The 12913-nt window shown below is 37.2% G+C and overlaps 1 protein-coding gene across 2 annotated transcripts in view; it reads right to left on the bottom strand.

Annotated features, from left to right (window-relative positions):
- The window catches only part of HORMAD2 (HORMA domain containing 2), a 96081-nt gene that overhangs the window by 70420 nt on the left and 12748 nt on the right, over window positions 1-12913 (bottom strand). For both annotated transcript variants that reach the window (XM_032256852.1, XM_032256851.1), the window contains exons 2-3: window positions 10640-10727; window positions 2506-2647 (exon numbers count right to left, since the gene is read on the bottom strand). In XM_032256852.1, coding sequence (XP_032112743.1) covers window positions 2506-2647; window positions 10640-10690 — 193 coding nt within the window. In that variant the 5' untranslated portion in view covers window positions 10691-10727. The remainder of the gene's footprint in view (window positions 1-2505; window positions 2648-10639; window positions 10728-12913) is intronic.

The following is a 12913-nucleotide window of genomic DNA, read 5'->3' as shown; positions in this document are numbered from 1 at the left end:
TGCAGAACATGCAGGTTTGTTACATAGGTATACATGTGCCATGGCGGCTTGTTGCACCCATCAACCTGTCATCTAGGTTTTAAGCCCTGCATGCATTAGGTATTTGTCCTAATGCTATCCATCCCCTTGCCCCCAACTCCCTGACAGGGCCTAGTGTGCGATGTTCCCCTCCCTGTATCCATGTGATCTCATCGTTCAACACCCACTTATGAGTGATTGATTTTCTGTTCCTGTGTTAGTTTGCTGAGGATGATGTTTCTAGCTTCATCCATGTCCCTGCAAAGGACATGAATTCATTCTTTTTATGGCTGCATAGTATTCCGTGATGTATATGTGCCACATTTTCTTTATCCAGTCTATCACTGATGGGCATTTGGGTGGGTTCCCTGTCTTTGCTGTTGTAAATAGTGCTGCAATAAACATATGTGTGCATATGTCTTTATAGTAGAATGATTTATAATACTTTGGGTATATACCCAGTAATGGATTTGCTGAGTCAAATGGTATTTATGGTTCCATATCCTTGAGGAATTGCCACACTATTTTCCACAATGGTTGAACTAATTTGCATTCCCACCAACAGTGTAAAAGCGTTCCTATTTCTCTACATCCTCTCCAGCATCTGTTGTTTCCTGACTTTTTAATGATTGCCATTCTAACTGGCATGAGATGGTATTTCATTGTGGTTTTTATTTCCATTTCTCTAATGACCAGTGATGATGAGCTTTTCTTCAGGCTTGCTGGCTGTATAGATGTCTTCTTTTGATAAGTGTCTGTTCATATCCTCTGCCCATTTTTTGATGGGGTTGTTTGTTCTTTTCTTGTAAATTTGTTTAAGTTCCTTGTAGATTCTGGATATTAGACCTTTGTCAGATGGATAGATTGCAACAATTTTCTCCCATTCTGTAGGTTGCCTGTTCACTCTGATGATAGTTTCTTTTGCTGTGCAGAAGCTCTTTAGTTTGATTAGATCCCATTTGTCAATTTTGGCTTTTGTTGTAATTGCTTTTGGTGCTTTAGTCATGAAGTGTTTGCCCATGCCTATGTCCTGAATGGTATTGCCTACATTTTCTTCTAGGGTTTTTATGGTTTAGGTCTTACATTTAAGTCTTTAATCCATCTTGAGTTAATTTTTGTATAAGGTGTAAGGAAGGGGTCCAGTTTCAGCTTTCTGCATATGGCTAGCCAGTTTTCCCAGTGCCATTTGTTAAACAGGGAATCCTTTCCTCATTGCTTGTTTTTGTCAGGTGTCAAAGATCAGATGGTTGCAAATGTGTGGTGTTATTTATGAGGGCTCTGTTCTGTTCCATTGGTCTATGCATCTGTTTTAGTACCAGTACCATGCTGTTTTGGTTACTGTAGGCTTGTAGTATAGTTTGAAGTCAGGTAGCATGATGCCTCCAGCTTTGTTCTTTTTGCTTAGGATTGTCTTGGCTATATGGACTCTTTTTTGGTTCCATATGAAATTTAAAGAAGTTTTTTCTAATTCTGTGAAGAAAATCAATGGTAGCTTGATGGGAATAGCATTAAATTATAAATTACTTTGGGCAGTATGACCATTTTCACAGTACACAATCCAGCTTTTTAAACAAATAAGATTTTGAAAAATTGCTGAGTCCTAGGTACTTAGGTTTTTTTGTTTGTTTGTTTGTTGTTTTGTTTGTTGTCGAAGCTTTGCTCTTGTCACCCAGGCAGGAGTGCAATGGCATGATCTTGACTCATTACAATGTCTGCCTCCAGGCATTGCACCCACGACCATGCCCAGCTAATTTTTGTATTTTCAGTAGAGACAGGGCTTCACCATGTTGGCCAGGTTGGTTTCAAACTCCTGACCTCAGGTGTTCCACCCACCTCAGCCACCCAGAGTGCTGGGATTACAGGCATGAGCCATCACACCTGGCTGGTACTTGTTTTTATAATAAGAGAAGAAAAGGAACCAGAAATGGCTTGTAATATAAGGCAATAAGATAAGTTTAAGGGCACTGAAACAAAAGGAATGAAAGTAGAAGACCTGGCAATTGAGAAAAAAGCTGGAACTGATTAGAATAATAATTGTCTTAATATCCATGTTAATCAACAAATGAGTTTGGCATTTTTCCCCCAGCATTTTTTTAAATACAATAACAGGGAGAAAAGTGTTTCACCTTTGAACTTCCTCAATGCCAAAGTGTACCTTAAACAACAAATTCAATTAAGGCACAGAATAGTGCAAATCTACAGCGTTCAAATAGATTTTGATCTGGCTGTTGCTTTTATACTGGCCTTGTCCAAACAGGTTTCTTTTTTCCTTCATCTGTCACCTGGCATCTAGCCAGGAACTAGTAATTCCTATGAGTAAAATCACTACACACAGTAAAATTAAAATGGAAAATGGATTAGCAAATTGTCTTGAAGAACAGGCCCTTAAGTTGGAATTAGCACACTTTGTGAGAAGTGAAAGGTTTATTACCGCTAAATAGAGAAAGGGGCTACAACAGCCAAAGAGACTATTTAGTTTAACTTTACCATCCAAATGGCGTTCTCCATAAGAGCTCTCTGGAAACAGGCCCCTTAGGTATGCTATACATGAGATGGAAATAGCAAAAAGTTTCTTCACGATTTTCAATGACTCATGCCCATTAGTGATTTGGGATGGGAAAACTGTTTCCTGGAAAAACAACGAAGGCGAAAAAATATTAGTATTCTTTAATATATTCAGTCCAGCACATCATTACCACAGATATAATGAAAAGATTTCTCAAGACTTCAAATTTGATATCTTTAAAAGTAATCAAAAGGAAACAGAGCTTTGAATATTATATTAAATTACATCTTCATAGGCAAGGCAGAGCAAAAAGGCAGAAACAATTACCCAAGTAATTCAAGACTAAAACAATTTATTTCACAATGATCCATGAATAAGAGGCAAAACTGGAGTTTTACTATGATTATATAATCTCCTTCCTTCTCATATGCTCCTTGGACCCCCCACTGCAATCTGGATTTTACCTCTCACTTTTCTATGCTATTCTCTCCAAAGTCACCAAATACAATCCTATCGTTGACCTCTTCTCATTCTCATAATATATAACTTCTTTGTATTATCTGTCACTATTACGCACATACTGTCTTCTTCTCCAAGGTACCATAACACTATTTTGGCTTTCTACCTATCCCTTCATATCTATCTAAGTCTCTTTTATTTTTTCTAATTGTTCTGTCCTTTAAATATTGGTTCTCCCCTTCTCCCCCAGGACTCTGTCTTCAGGCTTTTTCTCTTTTTAGAACTGTCTTCTTGAATAATCTCATCTAGTTTCATAGCTTCAGCTACAGCCTATACAGAAAGGATTTCAAATCCCTATTTCTGTTCTGAGTCCCAGTTCTATACTTTTATTTCTTAAACATCTGTGGCTAAACCACCTTGTAGATCCCTTAAACTCAGTTTATCTCCACCACCCCTGGCTAAAACCTGATCCCAAGTCTCATTCTCAGGCTAGTGAATCAGCATTATTCCACTCATCCAAGCTAAAAGCAGCTTCATCTTTGTCTTCTCTCTCCTTCATACCCCACTAAATTCTATTAATTCTCTCTAAAAGAGTTCTCAAATCTATTTTCTCCTTTCCCTTCTCACTGCCACTGGCTTGACTAAGGACAAACTCAATTCTCCCCTTGATTATGGTAGTAGTACCTGATCTCTTTGCTAATAATTATTTTATTCAATCTGTCTTCCATATTGCCATCAGAATTAATTTTCAAGGACGCAAATCTTTTCATGATACTCCCAGTGTTCATTTAGAATAGAGTTCAAGTACCTTAGAGTGGGATTTGAGAACTGTCAAAATCTTATTCTTGTCTAGCTCTCCTGCCTCATCTCACACTCCTTCCTCTCTGCCCACACTCCCTTATTCTCTCCCATGCACCCTATTCTCCAGCCACGTGGAACTGTGGCTATTCATCTACTATTCTACTGCCATGTTTTTCCATACTTTTGTGTTTTGCTTAAGCCAGAGCTCTGAGGAATACTAAGCTTTTGTAAGATGTCACAAAATGTTCTGTTAGAAGTATCAATACTAGCAATAGTTCCTCACTAAATTTTATGTGTGTGTATATATACAACATAGTAAACAAACTTAGATCATTGTTCTTAAATGATTAGTCTTCCTTAAGAAATAGTGTGCCATAAAAGGAGTGTGATAAGAGAGTGACTGATACACGAATTTGTGACTTTTGCTTCAGTATGTAAAGAGTGTCTACCAAGAGTCATCTTGCATATAGAATATTTGCTGATGGATAGGTCGTGCCAGTATCTCAAATTATCATTTTGACATATGTTTGACGTACTATGTTTATTGTATACACAATGTTTATTGTGTTTATGTATTAACATAAAAATAAAAATTTTATCTGTTTGTCATTATTACTCCATGAAACTGCTTTTTGCTGTCTTCTTTAAGCTAAGCAGAAAATATGTCTCATGAATTCCAGCTGGTGTTGTGTTAATACATCATAATTTTAAAGTATTTTCTAAATATTAACAAATTAGATTATAGTAAACTTTAGAACTTCTGTTCATTAATATACTATTAAGAGCAAAGAGGCAACTCAAAGGTGAGAGAAACTATTCTCAATACATAGGTCTTATAAAAGATTCATATCCAGAATGTATAAAAAACTAAAATTCTTTAAGAAAGACAATCAAATAGAAAGGTGTCTATTTATGTGAAAATAGACACTTTATAGAAGAGCCTATCCAAATGACCAAAAAACAGATGAACAAGTGTTTAAACTTTACAGGGAAGTGAGCATTAAAATCACAAGGAAGCTGGGCATGGTGGCTCACACCTGTAATCCCAGCACTTTGGGAGGCTGAGGCCGGCAGATCACTTAAGGTTAGGAGTTCAAGAACAGCCTGGCCAATATGGTAAAGCTCCCATCTCTACTAAAAACACAAAAATTAGCCAGGTATGGTGGAGGATGCCTATAATCCCGCTACTCAGGAGGCTGAGGCAGGACAAACACTTGAACCTGGGAGGTAGAGATCACAGTGAGCCAAGATTGTGCCACTCCAGCAGGGGTGGCAGAGTAAGACTCTGTCACTGAAAGTTTTAAAAAGAACGTAGAATAATAAAAACTCCTAAACCTCTTTGGAAAATTGCTTGGCAGTATCTAATAAAGCTAAATATATACATATCCTATGACCTATATTTTACTCATAGGTATACATCTAACACATATGCTTATATGTTCACTAAAGAACATGTATTAGAGTATTCAGAAAAGCATTATTTGTAATAGCTCCAAGCTGGAAACCACCCAAATGCTCATCAACAGTAGAATGAATAAAACTGTGGTATATGCCCCCAATGGAATACCATATAACAATGAGAATGAATGATCTATAACTATACTAAGTAATGTAGATGACTCTCACACACAAGGCTGAGCAAAAGAAACCAGATACAAATGAGTATTAGTGTATGATTTCATTTATATAAAGTAAAAAAGCAGGTGAAACTAATCTATGCTGTTAAATGTCAAGATGGTGGTTTCTCTTGGTGGGGATAGGGGATAATAAGTAGAAGACACGATCTCATTACTAGACCCTAGCCAAGACAGACAGCTATTTCTGACTTTTGAACTTCACCAAAGGTAATCCCCCAGGTGAAACAAGTAAGCCTTAACTAAGGTTATTACTTAACCATGAATGTATGAGGTATTTTCAAACACGTGATAAGCAGGTTTTACAAAATCTAGAATCTCCAAAGGTAGCTCAGAGAAAGGAAAACTTAAGACAGAAAATCAGAAGCTGTCCATGAGAGAAAAAGAATCAATAAACGGCAGAGTTACACAAATAACAAAAAAAAAGGACTCATTCCCTAGGCCTGGAATTAAACCTGTGACACCACTAAAAGAGCAGAGCTTTAGCTTCTGAGTTAATACACAGGGTAGCTACCATCGCTCTTCCTAGAAGGAGGCTAAGGCAGTCATTTTCGAGCTTGCAAAGGACTTAACTGCTCAAGAAAATTCTTAAGCCTAGGCACAACACTATTATGTGTCCTTTCAGACTTACCTCTTGAAAATTCATGCCCTCTGGATGTCAGAGACCAAGAGAGGGGACCCCAACATGTTCCCAAAATCAAACTTTTCAGGTCATAAAATGAAAGGGAAACTTCATCCGGTATTGGTTTCAGCGACTCAAAGCAATGTTTGTAATGGACTAGTCTGCCAAACTGGCTTGAACAGTGGGCTTTTAGGGGTCCTAAGCCTATGTTCTATCCTATGATACCCCTTTTTCTATTATAGAGTGACACAGAAAGATAAATTCATAGCACAAAGTACACCAGATTCATTATGGCTAAGACTAGTCTCACAAATCCTTTTTTTTTTTTTTTAAGTTAATCAAACCCTTGCAGAGGAGACAAACAGTGACATTTACCATTCACACACACACACACACACACACACACACACACACACACACACATACACACACACACAGAGAGAGAGCGAGACAGAGAAAGAGACAGACACAGGGAGAAACCAAAAGCCTGGCTGGTAAGAAATTCTTATCCTTTTTGCTAGCATACCAGGTTTCCAGGTTCTCTTTATCTGTAGCTTCCAAAAGAATAGAATGGCTTTTGATGACCCTGCTTGCTGCACCATAGCTGTGGGGGCCAAGCTGTGTTACAAAAGAAAATCATCCTTTTCTGTTTTATGGAACCATAGACAAAAGCCTCTCAATTTTGCCAGATGCCTCCAACGGGCTGCACGCGGGCACAGAATTAACATTTTCTATCCCAGTCGAGCCAACTACAAATAAAACAGACACCGGTCACCTCACTCAGCACCCAGTATTGACCTGGCAAGGCACAGACTTTTTCCCATTGGTTTCTGTTGTCTTTGATCCACTCAAGGTGGGGAGGGATAACCTGCAACCAGGAATTCAGGGATCTGGACAAGATGAAAGAGCAGATGGTCACTGTGAGTAAGACATGTTGAGCTTCCACTAACAATTTCTTCAAGGTTCATGAAATGTGACCAGACTTAAGGAGGGTTCTCAGAGTTAGACATAAGTGACTTCTGTAAGCAACAGAAGGCCTTCCAAACTAAGATCCCTAACCAAGAATTTCAACAGCATTCCTTTCAAACTAACATCCTGTTCTCTGTCTGAGAAATCTCCCTGAAATCTTCCCAGTTGAAGAGAAATTTACTGAACCAAGACTCTACCATTTAGGGAGAGCCAAACAATACCCCCAAAGGAGCTAAACCAAGACCCTAAAGGAGCTGAACCAATAGGGAGAAGGACGGAGGTATTGGCATCACCGACAATACCCACCAGACCACTTTAAAAATGTCTTTCCAGCAACTATTTCTCTATTGCAATTAAATCCATGCACCATGGGTTAGCAGTGCCCCACTGGTAGAGACAGTGCCAGAGTCAGCCCACAGTCCAAGAGAACTGGGCAGCCCCTTGGTCTAGCCTTTGGATCCATCACCAGAGAGGGGCTACCAAACCGCAAGCAGGTAGCTTGTCCAGGGTAATCCTGGACAAGCCCCCAAATTTGTAAATACCCAACAGGGTCTCCTTACCCGCTGCCTATACACAGTTAATTTATCAAGACAGAGGAATTGCAATAGAGAAAGAGTAATTCACAAAGAACTGAACGTGCAAGAGACAAGAATTTTATTATTACTCAAATCAGTCTCCTCAAATTCTTGGGGCTCTGTCTAGGCAACAGGCAGAGAGCCCACAGGGTGGTTACAATGTCTTATACATTTTTGTGAACCCACTACCTAGTTCAGTGTTTGGCACATACTTCTCAGTAAATAAATGTTTGCTAAACTAAACAACAAGGATTTACTGGTTGCCAGTGTTTGTAACGTAATGAGAATGCAAAGAGATCAAAAGATTAACCATGTAGAATATAACTCCCATTAATTTAAAAATATGTGTGGTAGTGTATGTGCACATAGAAAAAGAGGGAATAAAGGAGTCTTAGATCTACTAAGTTTAGTAAATATGATTCAATGTTGAAAGGAAAAAGCAAATTTCTGAGTAATGCTTATAGAATGATTTTATTTTGTAAAGTGAATAAACAAATCCCTATATTGCTATGTATGATCAACCCATTATTAGTGGTTTCCATATTTGTGAATTTGTCTACTCACTAAAATTTGTAAACCCTCAAATTAGAACTCTTTCGTTTTTGTGATTATGCATGGATGTGAGCAGAGAAACAACAAATTTGAGTTATCTGAAGCACACATTCCCAGCTGATGTCAAACAAGGCCATGCTCTGCCTTCTTGTTTCAGCTCTCATACTATACATGTGTCTTTTTCTTGGTCTATTTAGTACTCTTGTTTTTGTATTTTTCTTTTTTGTGTGTGATTTTGCTGTTTAAAATGGCTCCTAAGTATAGTGCTAAAGTGCTGATTAGGGTTCCTAAATTCAAAAACATTGTGATATAGCTTACAGGGAGAATACATGTGATAGATAATTTTTTAAATTTTTTTAGAGACATGGTCTCACTCTGACCCAGGCTGGAGTACAATGGCAGTATCATAGCTCAGTGCAGCCTCAAACTCCTGGGCTCAATCGATCTTCCTCCCTCAGCCTCCCAAGTAGTCAGGACTACAGGCACACACCACCACATCTGATTACTTTAAAAATTATTTTGTAGCGACCAGGTGTCACTATGTTGCCCAGGCTGGTCTCAAACTCCTGGTTTCATGGGATCCTCCCACATTGGCCTCTCAAAGTACTGGAATTAGAGGCATGAACCACATGCCCAGCATATACGTTAAATAATTATCATTCAAGCATGAGTTATAGTGCTGTTTGCTATAAGTTTAATGTTAATGAATCAACAATATATATTAAATGTCCCTAAACAAAAACAGACATAAAACAAGTTATATGATTGGCTGACAAAAATACCACGACCAGAAGATCATAGGAACCTAATCCTATATTTCCCTAAGAGCAGCAGTTCAATACTTGCTAATTCACTCCTCATAACAACTTTATAGAACATGACTATCAGGAAAAACCAGAATCAGTTCTGTGTGTGTATAGATGATTGTGTATATATGTATGAGAAAGGAAAAATGAGTAGAAATAAGTGTGTGAAGTTATTAATACTAATCACTTCAGAGGGTGACTTGAGGATAGAGGGATATGAGGGAGGCAACATGGTGGAGTGTCTAAAAGCATAGACTCTGAAGCCAAACAGTCAGATGCAAATCTTTGTTTTGCTACTAACAAGCTGTATGGTTTCCAGAGGGGTCAGTAAGCTTTTTCAGTAAAAGGCAGATAAATATTTCAGACTCTGCAGTTAATTTCATGCCATTGTAGCATGAAAGACGCCATAGACACTTTATAACTGGATGGGTGTGGCTATAATCCAATAAAACTTTATTTATAAGAATTGTTGGCAAGCTCCTAATCATGCATAAATTACTTAACCTCCCCGAACCTCAATTCCTTCAACTGTAAAATATGGGTAGTAGTTATACCTACTGGTTTTTGTTTGTTTGTTTGTTTGTTTTTGAGACAGAGTCTTGCTCTGTTGCCCAGGCTGGAATGCAGCAACAAGATCTCAGCTCACTGAAACCTCCACCTCCCAGGTTCAAGTGATTCTCCTGCCTCAGACTTCCAAGTAGCTAGGATTATAGGTATGCACCACTATGCCCGGCTAATTTTTTTGTATTTTTAGTAGAGACTGGGTTTCTCCATTTTAGTCAGGCTGGTCTCAAACTCCCAATCTCAGGTGATCCACCCGCCTCGGCCTCCCAAAGTGCTGGGATTACAGGCGTGAGCCACCACTCCCAGCTGCTTATTTCTTATTTTGAGCCAAGGAATATGCTAGGTTTTCCTCAGGGAATTCTCTCCCCTCTCTGTAAATTATCTTCATCATTCAAGGTCTGTTCACCTTCAGTCTTACCTCTTTTATGAGGAATATACAAAGCATTCCAGACCACATGAAATCTCTAAATTCCTATAATTTACATTATCTTACTTTTCACATATATATAAATCATATATCACTTTGTATATTGACTTAACTCCTAACCAGATTATAAACTTCTGGAAAATGAAGATCATACTTTTGTATTTTGTCAGTGAATACAGTGAACACAGTATTATGAATTATTATATTATATAATATTGAGTTTCAATGAATAAACAAATGATGCATTAATGAATGTCATAAGACAAATTTTACTATATGCCTGGCCCTGGAATACTCCCCTAGACTCCCAGCATCGAAGTTTCTCTCAGTGCTCTCCCCTTCTGTTCTTACAGTTACACCATGGTGTACAACACAAGTTTCCTGACAATTTAGGAAGCGAATGTCTAACAAAGAACAATTCTCTTTAAACATCTTCTTGTTTATGATTTATTTTGCTCTAGAAGATCTAAATATATTGCATAAACATGAAACAAGCACCCAGTAAGTAACTTTGTAGAAATTTATTTTAATTTTCTGGTCCTCAGTCTATTAGGCAATTAAAAGGTACACTTACTCTCCCAGAGTATTATGTGCCAATTAACTGATAAACTGCTGCTTAAAAACACATACACACAAAGATAAAAATCATAATTTTAAACTAACTCATTATATGGTTATTGATTTTCTTTTAATTCTTAACAAATACCTTATATGCCTTGCGTATTGTGATCGAGTGAGAAAGCTGAGCTGTAGCCATTGTAGGAATGTATCAGGATTCTTTCAACAATTCTAACCTATTTAAAAAAAATTAATTAATTAGAGACCTTGCCAAATATAATGATTTTTCCCCTTACTCTGTCCAAAAATGATACTGAAAAAGTCTAAAAGCAAACAAAAAATTAAAATCAACAACAGTTAAGTATAAACTGTTTTCCAGATTGTTCAGTTTAGAAAGAAATTTACCAAGCTACATTTTGAAGAAGCGAAGGAGGAATAAATGTTAAGATAATTCTATCAGGCCCTATCTAAACTATAAAATGAATTTCAGTTCGAAAAAGTAGCTATTGTTAATTTTCCAAAGGAGAACTATATAATTAGAATTTGACATGGGAAATAAGTTTAATAAACATTTTATGTACAAATTTGGTATAAGGTCTCTGGATTAATTTTCCATCTATTTAATGAAAATTGTAAAATTATTTATTTGTTCACAAATATATTTGGAGGAGAAAAATACATTGTAAATCACCTAGAGACTCAATATATATTATTCATCCTTGTTATTCTCTCAGAGTAACAATGCTCTGTATATGACAAGGGCTAAAAAATATTTCTTAAATTAACTTCATAACTTATTTCCAAATTCAACTCAAAAGTTAATGTTTACACCTCATACCCATTAAAATAGCTATTCATCCAACTAGCTGAGAGAAAAATCCCATTTATAATACCTACCAAAAAATTAGCCAGGAATAAATTTAACTAAGAAAGTGAAAGATTGCTACAATGAAACTACGAAATGCTGATGAAAGAAATTGAACAGGGCCAGGCACAGTGGCTCATGCCTGTAATCCTAGCACTTTGGGAGGCCGAGGTGGGTGGATCACCTATGGTTGGGAGTTCAAGACCAGCCTTACCAACATGGAGAAACTCTGTCTCTACTAAAAATACAAAATTAGTGGGAGTGGTGGCGCATGCCTGTAATCCCAGCTACTCGGGAGGCTGAGGCAGGAAAATCACTTAAACCTGGGAACTGGACGTTGTGGTGAGCCACGATTGTGCCATTGTACTCCAGCCTGAGTAACAGAGTGAAACTCTGTCTCAAGAATAGAAAAGAAAGAAATTGAACAGAACACAAAAAAATGGAAAGGCATCCCATATTCATTGATTGGAAGAATTAGTATGGTTAAAATGATCATATTAATTATCCAAAATAATCTACAGGCTCAAATGCAATCTCTATCAAAATACCAATTACATTCTTCATAGAAATGGAAAAAACAACCCTAAAATTCCTATGGAATCACAAAAGACTCTGAATAGCTAAAGTAATCCTGAGCAAAAAGAACAAAGTTGGAGGCATCACATTACCTGGCTTCAAAATATACTACAAAGCTATAGTAACCAAAACAGCATGCTACTGGTATACAAAGAGATACGTAAAACAATGGAACAGACTAGATAACCCAGAAATAAATCTGTATATTTACAGCCAACTGATTTTTGACAAAGGCACCAAGAACATACACTGGGGAAAAAACACCTTTGTCAATAAATGGTTCTGGGAAAACTGGATATCCACAGCAGAAGAATGAGAGACCCGTGTCTCTCATCATCTACAAAAATAAACTCAAAATAGATTAAAGACTTAAATGTAAGACTCAAAACTATAAAACTTAGGGAAAATGCTTCAGGACATTGGTCTGGGCAAAGATTTTATGGGTAAAACTTCAAAAGCACAGATAACAAAAGCAAAAATAGACAAATGAGATTATATCAGACTAAAAAGCTTCTACACAGCAAAGTAAATAACCAACAAAGTGAAGAGACAGCCTATAGAATAGGAGAAAACATTTGCAAACTACTCATCCAAGAAAGAAGTAATATCCAGAATATACAAGAAGCACAAGCAACTCAAAAGCAAAAAAAAAAAAAGCAAAGGATCTAAATAGACATTTCTCAGAAGAAGGCATACAAATGGCCAATAAGTATATGAAAAAATGCTCAAAATTATTAATCATTAGAGAAATGTAAATCAAAACCACAATGAGATATCATCTCACCAAAGTTAGAATAGCTATTATTAAAAGAACAAAAAATGGCCAGGCGTGGTAGCTCACATCTATAATCCCAGCACTTTGGGAGGCAGACGTGGGTGGATCACCTGAGGTCAGGTGTTTGAAACCAGTCTGGTGAAATCCTGTCTCTACTAAAAATGCACACACACACACACACACACACACACACACACACACACACA

This window comes from Sapajus apella, unplaced genomic scaffold (genome assembly GCF_009761245.1).
Source record: "Sapajus apella isolate SASKATOON/1434 unplaced genomic scaffold, GSC_monkey_1.0 scaffold95, whole genome shotgun sequence".
In the NCBI taxonomy this organism is placed as follows: Eukaryota; Metazoa; Chordata; class Mammalia; order Primates; family Cebidae; genus Sapajus; species Sapajus apella.
The sequence above is the reverse complement of the archived record's forward strand: the minus strand, read 5'-3'. Positions and strand labels throughout refer to the sequence as shown.